This window comes from Chrysochloris asiatica, unplaced genomic scaffold, assembly GCF_000296735.1.
Source record: "Chrysochloris asiatica unplaced genomic scaffold, ChrAsi1.0 scaffold00045, whole genome shotgun sequence".
NCBI classification, from domain to species: domain Eukaryota; kingdom Metazoa; phylum Chordata; class Mammalia; order Afrosoricida; family Chrysochloridae; genus Chrysochloris; species Chrysochloris asiatica.
The window spans coordinates 7210814-7221653 of record NW_006408563.1 but is presented as its reverse complement, the minus strand read 5'-3'; the positions used below and the strand labels follow the sequence as shown (position 1 = coordinate 7221653).

General features: G+C 41.2%; 1 protein-coding gene across 1 annotated transcript in view; it reads left to right on the top strand.

Annotated features, from left to right (window-relative positions):
- The first annotated feature begins 7625 nt into the window (after positions 1-7625).
- LOC102833891 (cytochrome P450 20A1-like) overlaps positions 7626-10840 on the top strand; it is a 54457-nt gene continuing 51242 nt past the window's right edge. The window contains exon 1 of the mRNA XM_006861970.1: positions 7626-7751. Coding sequence (XP_006862032.1) covers positions 7680-7751 — 72 coding nt within the window. The 5' untranslated portion in view covers positions 7626-7679. The remainder of the gene's footprint in view (positions 7752-10840) is intronic.

Below are 10840 nucleotides of genomic sequence, written 5' to 3'. Positions count from 1 at the left end.
CATGCATTTGTTGTTGTTTTTGTTGTTAAGTGCCTTTGAGTCAGTTCAACTCACAGTGACCCTGTATAGGGTTTCTGAGGCTGTAAATCTGAGGGAGCAAAAAGTCTCTCATCTTTCTCCTGTGGAGCAGCTGGTGTGCTTGAACTGCTGACTCTGTGGTTAGCAGATCAGTGCTTATGCAACAGAGCCATCACACTCCTAGAAGGCTGATTTGTCTAATACAATATGTTGTTTGATTTGACTCATGCATCCATGAGTGTTTATTGGAGATCAAAGCCAAATGAAACAATTTACAACTTTAATCTTTTCTCCATTTATCATGTTATTGATTGTTCATTTTTGCTCAGCATACAGATTGAATAAATACTGTGAAAGAATGAAGCCCTGGCGCACACCTTTTCGGATTTTAAACCATTCAGTATTCCCTCAATGACTGCCTCTTGATCTTTGCACAGATTACTCATGAGTACAATGAAGTGTTCTAGAATAACCATTCTTCACACTGCTATCCAGTTAGTTGTGAATTACACAGTAAAAATGATTTACATAGTCAATAAAGCGTGAGAAAACATCTCATTGTTATTCTCTGCTTTCAGCCAAAATAAATCTGAAATCAGCAATGTTATCCCTTGTTCTACATCCTCTTCTGAATCTGACCTGAATTTGTGGCAGCTCTTTGTTGAAATACTACTACAATAGTTTTTTTAATTAGGCAAAATTTTACTTGCATGTTATCTAACTTGCAAGTGTTTACTTGCATATCAATATTTAACAATAGTAATGATATTGTTAGATGATTTCCCCATTCTTGTGGGTCGCCTTTCTTTGAAATGGGCACAAATGTGGATCTCTTCCAATCAGTTAGTCAGGTACTAGTTGTCTTCTAAATTTTTTGACACAGAAAAGTGAGTGCCTCCAGTGCTGCATCAGTCTGTTGAAAGATTCCAATCGGTATTCCTTCAATTCCTGGAGCCTTGTTTTTCACTGGTATCTTCAGTGCTGCTTGGACTTCAGTACCTTTGGTTCTTGATCATATGGCACTTCTTGAAATAACTGAACAAATATTTGTATCCATCTTTTTTTTGATGTTTCCAGCATCATTCAATATTTCACCCAGGTTGTTAGCAGTTGTTAGATGGTGTTGAGTTGATCCTGACCATCCTTACAGTGTTGTTACATTTGATCCCACTGCTGCTGCCACTGTGTTGATCCATCTTTTGGGGGGGTCTTCCTTTTCCTCACCATCCATTTTATCAAGCATGATATCCTTGTCCAGGGACTGGTCCTCCTAATACTTCCAAAGTGTGAGAAACAAACTCTCACCATCCAGGCTTTTAAGGAATAGTCTGTCTGTACTTCTTGCAAGACAGATTTCTTTGCTTTTCTGGCAGTCTGTGGCACTTTTAATATTTTCTCCAGCACCATTAATTCAAATGCATCAATTTTTCTATGGTCTTCCTTGTTTATTGTCTAACTTTCACATGCATATGAAGCAGTTGAAAATACCATGGTTTGGGACAGGTGTACCTTGATTCTCAGAGGTCTTGTGCAGCAGATTTGCCTAATGCAATGCATCATTTGATTTCTTGACTTCTGCTTCCATGAGTGTTGATTGTGAATCCAAGCAAAAGGAAGCCTTTGACAACTTAAATCTTTTATCCATTTATCAGGATGCTATTTATCAGTCTAGTGGGAGGGTATTTTAGTTTCTTGACATTGAGGTGCAAACCATACTGAAGGCTGTGGTCTTTGATCATCAGCATTTTATATCATCTTTGTTTCCAGCAAGCAGGGTTGTATCACTTGTGATCACAGTTTGGTAATGAGTCTTCCTCCAATCCTGATGCCACATTCTTCTTCATATAATCCAGTTTCTTGGATTATTTGCACAGCATACAGATTGAATAAATACAGTGAAAGGATACAACCCTGACACATACCTTTTCTGATTTTTACCATTAGTATCCCTTTGCTGTGTTCTAACAACTGCTTCTTGGTGTATGTACAGGCTCCTCACGAATACAATTAAGTGTCCTAGAATATACCCAAGGCAAAAGATTGGGTAAGAACCCATAGCTTGTCATGATCCACAGAGTCCAAAGCCTTTGCATATTTAATAAAGCTCAAGTAAACATCTTTCTGGTATTCTTTGCTTCCACCAAGATCCATCTGACATCAGCAATATCCCTTGTTCCACATCCTTGTCTATATCTAGCTTGAATTTCTGGCAGTGTGGGAGTCTGAGGTTAACTCAGACCACTGCGTGAGTTACTTGGAGAGGCGAGGATTAAAATCAGGCAAGGGCCAAAAGGCTGATGGCCTAATGACATAGTTTATTGTAGCAATGTGGTTTATATAGGACTTTAAGCATTAGGTCATAGTTACTCTGCCTAGTTACAAGTTTTCCATAGTAACAGGAATAAGAATACCCACCAGGATTCCAACCAGGATCTGATTACATAAATATAAGCATTGTTATAGCAACACAGAATCACGCGGTTTTAACTCAATTTAAGTTTCCTTTCCCCAGGATTGTCCTAGTTACAATTAACAATAAGTTTCAATTACTGACATCACCTTAACCAGGTGAAACTTGTCTTCAGGCCAATCATAAAAGCATGAGGGCCATCTCAACCTTCACCACTAGATGGCACTAGTGCTGGCCTCCAACATGGCAGTTTCTGGTTCATGTACTGTTGCAACTTTTTTTGAAATATGTTCCACAAAATTTTACTTGCATGTGACATTAATAACATTGATTATTTCTGCATTCCATTGGGTCACCTTTCTTTGGAATGGGCAAAGGTATAGGCCTTTTCCAATTAGTTTGCCAGGTAGCTATCTTCCAAATTTCTTGACACAGATAAGTAATCAACTCCAGTGTTGAAAGTTTTTAAATCTGTATACTGTTAATTCTGGAGTCTTGTTTCTTACCAATACCTTGAGGGCAGCTTGGACTTCTTTACTCACTACCATCGTTTCTTGGTTGTATACTACCTCTTGAAATGGTTGAATATCAACCGTTCTTTTTGGTACGATGACTGTGTATACCATCTTCTTTTGATGCTTTCTGCACCACTCAATAATTTGTCCACAGAATTCTACAATATTGCAATGTGGGGCTTGAATTTTTTTCTTCAGTTCTTTCAGCTTGAGGAATGCTGAGTGTGTTTTTCTCTTTTGATTTTTTAATTCTAGGTCTTTGCCAGTTTCGTTATACTTGATCTTCTTAAGCTGCTCTTTGAAATACACTGTTCAGGTCTTTTATTTCCTCATTTCTTCCATTCACTTTGACTTCTCTATGCTGAATGAGCAAGTTTCAGAGTCTCTTCTAACATCCATTTTGGTCTTTTCACTCTGTTCTTTTTAATGACCTTTTCCTTTCTTCCTGTATGATGTTCTTGATGTCATCCCACAACTCTTCTGGTCCTTAGTCTTTAGTGTCTAACGCATCAAATCTATTCTTGAGATGGTCTCTGAATTCAGGTGGGATATATTCAAGGTCTTATTTTGGCTCTTGTGGACTTGTTTTATTTTTCTTCAGCTTCAGTCTTAACTTGCATATGAGCAATTAATGGTCTATTTCAGTCTGCCGCTGGCCTTGTTTTGGCTGACGATAGTGAACTTTTTCATTTCTTCCAACAGATCTGGTGAGATCCATATGCATAGTCACCTTTTATGTTATTTAAAAAACTAGGTAATTGGTCTTATAAAATTCTATCGTGCGAGCTCCAGCATCATGTCTATCATCAAGGCCACATTTTCCTACTGATCCTTCTTCTGTTTCCAACTTTCACATTTCAATCACCAGTAATTATCGATACATCTTGATTGCATATTTGATCAATTTCAAACTGAAGAAGTTGATAAAACTCTTCAATTTCATCATTACTAGCTTTAGTGATTGGTACATAAATTTGAATAATAGTGGTATTAACTGGTTTTCCTTGTAGGCATATGGATAGTAGCATATCACAGACAGTATTGTACTTCAAGATGGATCCTTGAAATGTTGTGATAATGAATGTGGCGCCATTCCTCTTCAATTTGTTGTTCCTGGCATAGTAAACCATATGATTGTCTGATTCAGAATGGTCAATACCAGTCTATCTCAGCTCATTAATGCTTAGGATATCAATCATTATGTGTTCTATTTCATTTGTGATAACTACAATTTTCCTAGACTCGAACTTCATACATTCAGTATTCTGATTATTAATGGATCTCTGCAGCTGTTTCTCCTTATTTTGAGTTGTGTCCCATCAGAAAATGAAGGTCCTGACAGTTTTGTGGCATTCATGTCAACATAGTCAACTCTACTTTGAGAAGGCAGTTCTTCCTCAGTCGTATTTTAAATGCTTTCCATCCTGAGGGGCTTATATTCTGGCACCATATCTGACCATGTCCTGCTGCTATTCATAATGTTTTCATTCTCTTGACACCATAATGCCAATGTTCTGCTACTTTTCCTAAGTTTTTCAGTGGTTAATCATTCACAAGTAGTCTGCCTCTCCTTCTTGTTAGTGTGTCTTACTCTGAAGCCTGTCCACTATTGGTGACCCATTCGTATTTAAAATATCAGTGGCTTCCAGCACCACAGCAACACACAAGCCACCAAGATAATAATAAACTGACAAGTGGTGGAAAAGGGAACTAGTTGTTGCGATTTAGAGACTTTGCAGAGACTCAACCTTGCCATAACCCAAACCTCTGAAATCTTTGTCTCTTTTTCACAGTTCAGTGCATCTCACTTTATGGGTCAATTTAGTCTAAAAAGGGGGATTTAAATATCCTGGAAGATGGTTGCTTAGGGTTATTATTATACTGCTGCATTATATATATTTAAATCTAATGTCTACTGTTTTGAAAACCTATTCACATCATTTTGATAGGAAATGCCTTTAAAATTCCAAACAAGAGATTTAAATATGAACTTTTGAAACAACTTTTCAAAACTTGTATATTCAGAGGAATGGAGTTAAAAACACAATTTCTGCCAAATGGACAATTGAATATCAATGCTCTGTTCACATTCACTATGTTGTTCTTAGGTGCCATTGAGTCAGTACCGACTCATAGCGACCTTATGCACAGCAGAACAAAACACTGCCCCATCCTGGGCCAACCTCGCTACTGTTGCCACGCTTGAGTACACTCATGCTGCCACCTGGCCAATCCATCTCATTGTGGGGTCTTCCTCTTTTTCTCTGACCCTCCACCCTACCAAACATGATATCCTTCTGCAGAGACTGGCCCCTCCTGAAAATATGTCCAAAGTATGAGAGATGAAGTTTGGCCATCTTGGCTTCTAAGGAGTACTCTGGCTGCACTTCTTCCAAAACAGATCTATTGGTTTTTTTGGCAGCCCATGGCACTTTCAATATTCTCCTCCAACACCATAACTCAAAAGCTTCAATTCTTGTACAGTCTTCCTTATTCACTGTCCAGCTTTCACATGCATACGACTCGACGGATAAGATGAGCACCTGGGTCAGTTACACCATAATCCTTTAGCTGATATCATTGCTCTTCAAGATTTTAAAAAGGTCTTGTGCAGCAGATTTGCCTAATGCAATACATAATTTGATTTCTTGACTGCTGCTTCTGTGAGTGCTGATAGTTGATCCAAGAAGAATGAAGTCCTTGACAACTTCAATCTTTTTTCTGTTGATAAGAATGTTGTTTATTGGTCCAGTGGTGAGGATTTTTGCTTTCTTTACATTGAGATACAACCCATACCGAAGGCTGTACTCTTTGATCTTCATCAATAAATGTTTCAAGTCCTCTTCACTTTCATTAAGCAAGGTTGTATCATCTGCATATTGCAGGTTGTTAGTGAGTCTTCCAATCCTGATGCCATGTTTTTCTTCATAGAACCCAGCTTCTCAGATTATACAGTATAGATTCCAAAACTTTGGCATTTTCAATGAGAGCTATTTCATGCTTCTGCAGTAGCAATTTATCATAGAAGATTGGAAAGAATACCAAATCACCGCCTTTTCTTGACGTTTTATGTTATTAAAGCTTTAATATCTACTCTTTCACAGCATGAAGCACTAGTCAGCAGTGTGCCTTGCCTCATGTTAACCATGTCAAAACTTAAGCCATGTGAAAGAAGAGATCCTATACATTTGTGCTTACAACAGCTCCTGTTACATAAAGGAGTTACCACTTAGTTTTTCAGGAGCTTTGTGTTACGTGCTCTTCATAAAATATCCAGTTTAACCTGCTAGATGACTGGATGTGTTATTATTCTCAGTTTTCCTAGAAAGAAATTAAAACTTGGAAAGTTCATGTAGTTTATTAAGTCAGGACTCGCTGAGCCAAGAATCTTATCTCCCATGTGAACTATTTGCCACTCTCACGCCAAAGAATCACATTTGCGAGCATTTCAAATGATTTACTTTGAGAAAGAAGTAACATCTAATGGTGCTTCTCTTAAGAGACTTTTCCTAAAAAAAAAAAAAAAAGAGAGAGAGAGAATTTCCTGTCAGTTAGTTTACGTCAATAATTCTCAAATTTGTATGCAAGAGAATCCTCAGGTGGGTTTGTTAAAACAAATTGCTGTATCCCATCCCAGAGGATCCCTGGTGGAGCTGTAGAATAAACCACTTGGTATGCAGTTCAAACCAACCAGCCATTCATGGCCGAAAGGGGAGGCTTCCTGATCATGGGAGGAAACCTTACACAGGGTCACTAGTCAAATCGAATGCATAGAATCTGCATTTTTAACAAGTTCTACAGTGATGCTAGATGGATTGGCACAGAGGCAGCAGCAATGGGCTCAGGTGAAGCAACGACTGTGAGGTTGACTCCGGAAAGGCAGAGTTTAGTTCTGTGTACGTAGGGTGGCTATGAGTAGGTCCCTACTCTATGGCACCTAAAAACAAAAACATTTGGTGATGCTGATATTGTAGGTCAGAGAACAATTTTTTTTGGTGGATATAATCTTTTTAAATAATGGGAAAAATGGTCTGGGCAAAGCCATAACTTCAAGTTTTAGAAGCTAGGGCTCAGATTTTCTCAGGCAGCTCAGTTCCCAAATACTGGAAACCTAAGTCCTAGTGTGGCACTTAACAACCCTCTCCTCCGGGAGTCGGCGCTGTAGGCTAAGTACTCAACTGCTAATCGTAAGGTTGGCCGTTCGAACCCACCAGTCGCTCCTTAGAAACTTTATATAGGGTCTCTATGAGCGGGACCCCACTGGATGACACTTAACAACAATCCCCGCCCTAAAGAGCCCTAGCAGCGATGAGTTAGGTATTGGGCTACTAACTGTGAGGCCTATCGGCCACTGTGCGTTTTAAAATGAGGCAGTCTGCTCTGGTAATGATTTAAAAAATCTCAGAATCCCTATGGAGCAGTTCTACTCTGCCCTACAGGGTCCCTTTGAGTCAGAATCCACTCCATGGCAGTGGGATTTTTTCTTGACCTCGCCCTGGGGTTACACTTTGTGGTCTCACCCAGGAAAGCACGCTGCAGCAACCAGGAGATCCATCGCTTCCGCCCGCCTACCCGCCAGTCCTGGACCTGCAGTCTCTGGTCCCGCCCCCAGCGCCAATTCGCTCGCGGGTCACTCGAGTTCCTCCGCCCACACGTTAATTCTTTCAGTCCGGCCAGGCTGAGGCGCTGCAGCTGGAGCACTGGATCCGAGACGTGGCTCCTAAAGCGGAAGAGTCATGCTCGACTTCGCGATCTTCGCCGTTACCTTCTTGTTGGCGTTGGTGGGAGCGGTACTCTACCTTTACCCGGTAACGCCGCCTACACCCTCAAGGGTCCGGCCACCACCCGAGCCTCTCGTTTGCGTCCATTATTCCTTCCTGTGGCGGGCCACTAGAGGCTGGCATAAGGGGAGGGTTCCCACACCAGGCCAGCAGTGAGGTCACGTGATGCCTATCCCGGCACAAGGGGGTGAGCACGGGAGAGCGGCGCTAACACGTGACGACCCCTGTAAACCACCCCCCACCCCCACCCCCCGGGGCGGGGCGGGCATCCCGGAGCTGCAGAAAAGCCGGCGCGACCCCTCTCCCTTCACCCCGGAGTACTAGTGCTCGCCCTGATCTTAGCTGAAGGCGCCCGGCCTCCCCACACCCCAGTTCCTTGGCGGGTCTGAAGAACTTTGGGCGGGTTTCTGACAGCAACTGTGTCAACCCAAATTCCATTTTCTGGTGTGTCTAGGAGGAAACTCCAGGGTGCCACTCTGTCCGTGCTTCCCAAGGATTTAATAGCGGGGTCTCAGTGATTTAACATTATGTTTTGTGATCTGTCATTTCATTGTCATTACTGGAATCCAAAACCCTGGAGTCCCGGACTGCGTCTTATTCTGTGCAGGGCCTCAGAAGCAAAAATGGGGGAAAGCACTGTTTTCCCGGTTAGCGTGCCATCTAGACTCAGCTCCTTCATTTTTGAATCTCATTCTACCCTTACTCCTCTCCTTACCTTTCTTAACCTCTGAGGATGGGTTTGAATATACAGGAGGTAATGGATAAACAGGCATCTTGAAACATACTCTTCACAGAGGGCAAGTTGGTGGTTTTACTTAATAAAAGTAAATAGGAGTTAAAGGTAGTCGAGCAGTTGTAAGCACATTACTGATAATGGCAGTTCCATCTTAAATGTTTATTTCAAAGTGGTAAAAATGGTCTTGGTGTGGCGCTGTGGGTTAATGCGCTGGACCGCAACATTGGTGGTTTAAACTCACCGGCCGCTCCTCAGAAAACCTATACAGGGTCGCCGAGTCGGAACCAACTCGACGGCACTTAACAAGAGAGTTACATTGTAACTGGGGAAAATATAGTAATATATGAGGGAGCTTTAAAAGTTGGTGGGAAATAAAAGGATAATGGAAAATTTCTCTGAACATTTTGAAGTGCCCCCATACAAAGTATGTTGTTGTTAAGTGACGTCGAGTGGGTTCTGACTTACAGCGACCCTGTGTAGGGTTTCCAAGAAGCGGCTGATGAGTTTGAACCATGGACCTTGCAGTTCAAACCGACCGTGCAGTCCAGTGTTTATCCCAAGCCATAGGGTGTTAAGTATGATGGAGAAAAAAGAAGTCCACAGATGTGTAGGACTGCTTTTTAAAGTAAAATGGTCAAAAGATATGAGACATTTGAGCAGAGACTTGAAGGAGATGAAGAAACAAGCTATACACATAAATGAGAAAAGATTGTCTCAGGGAAAGGACACCATAAGCAAGCCCTCAGGGGGAAAATGGTGTGTTCCCGGAAATTAAGGAGGCAACTGTGCTGGAGTGAGGTAAATGAGAAAGGGAGTGGTGGAAAGTAAAGTCAGAAAGATGGTGCCAGGGCAGATTTTAATAGGCTTTATAGGTCATTTAGGAGTTCTGGTGTGGCGCTGTGGGTTAATGCGCCGGACTGCAAAGTCAGTTTGAACTGTAAGGTCAGCTGTTCAAGCTCATTAGTCATTCCTTGGAAACCCTATACAGGGTCTCTATGGGTAGGAACCGAAGCCTCAGCATTTAACAACAACAATAGGTCATTTTTGAGCCTGGTGTGGCATTGTGGGTTAATGTGCTGAACTGCAAAGTCATTTGAACCTCAAGGTCAGTGGCTCGAACCTCAAGGTCAGCGGTTCAAGATCACCAGTCACGCCTCAGAAACCCTATACAGGGGCACCATAGGTTGGCTTTCCAAATATCTTGGCATAGATGAGTGAATGCCCCAGCACTTCATCAGTTTGTAGAAAGATTTCAATTTGTATTCCGTCAATTCCCGGAGACTTATTCCTTGCCAATGCCTTCAGAGTACCTTGGATTTCTTCATCTTGAAATCGTTGAACATCAGCCATTTCTGTTTGGGACACTGACTCTATATTCCTTCTATCTTCTTTTGATGCTTTATGCGTCATTCAGTATTTTGCCTATAGAATCCTTCAATGTTGCAAATCAAGGCTTAATTTTTTTCTTGGTTTCCCTTAGCTTGAGAAATGCTGAACATGTTTTTTCCTTTTGATTTTCTAACTCCAGGTCTTTGTACATTTCATATTAATATTAGCTGGGGTGATAGGGAGGGAAATATACAAGAAGGGGGTTCAGCAATATACAAGAATAGGGAGGCTGGCAGAAGAGTGATGAAGATAGGTGAAAGCATAGGGAAGTATGTGTGGGCTAGAGGTAACAAATAGTGATAAAATCACTACCTTGGAATAATAGTGTTTTGTGCTTAGATACATGGATTGATACATAGGCTGAATAGGTATGGAGGAAGAGTGGGATATATATATATATCCCAAATATATGAGCTTGAAAAAAGGTGTGTATACATGTGTATTTACTTTCCTGCAAACACAACTATGAATGTGGTAGGCAAAATGATGAAAACTCCCTAGATAGTATCAAACATCTTAAGACAGTGAGTCTCTGGGCCTAAGGGCTCAGAACCATAATCTCAGGGGATACCATGATCAATTAGCATGACATAGCCCAGACAATGTTTTACATCCTACTTTGGTGAGTAGCTTCTGGGATCTTAAAAGCTCTTGAGCGGCTGTCTAAAGTGCAGCTATTGGTCTCTCCATATGTGGAAGAAAGAAGGGTGATAAGAATTGAAGAGGCTTGGAATCAGTACAATGGACTAATGGACTGTATGAGCTTCCAGTCTTCATGACCCTGAGACCCAAAGAACTAGATGGTGCCCATACTATCTGCTCTAAAAGGGGTCACATTAGAGGGTCCCGGATAGAATGTGGAACAAATTCAAAATTATTTTAAAAAACAAGACCTGGTTTGATGGTCAGAAAGTGACTAGAGGAACCTGAGACTATGGCCCTCAACCACCCTTTAGGTCTGGAAAGGAACTTATCTTCATAGCCCATTTTC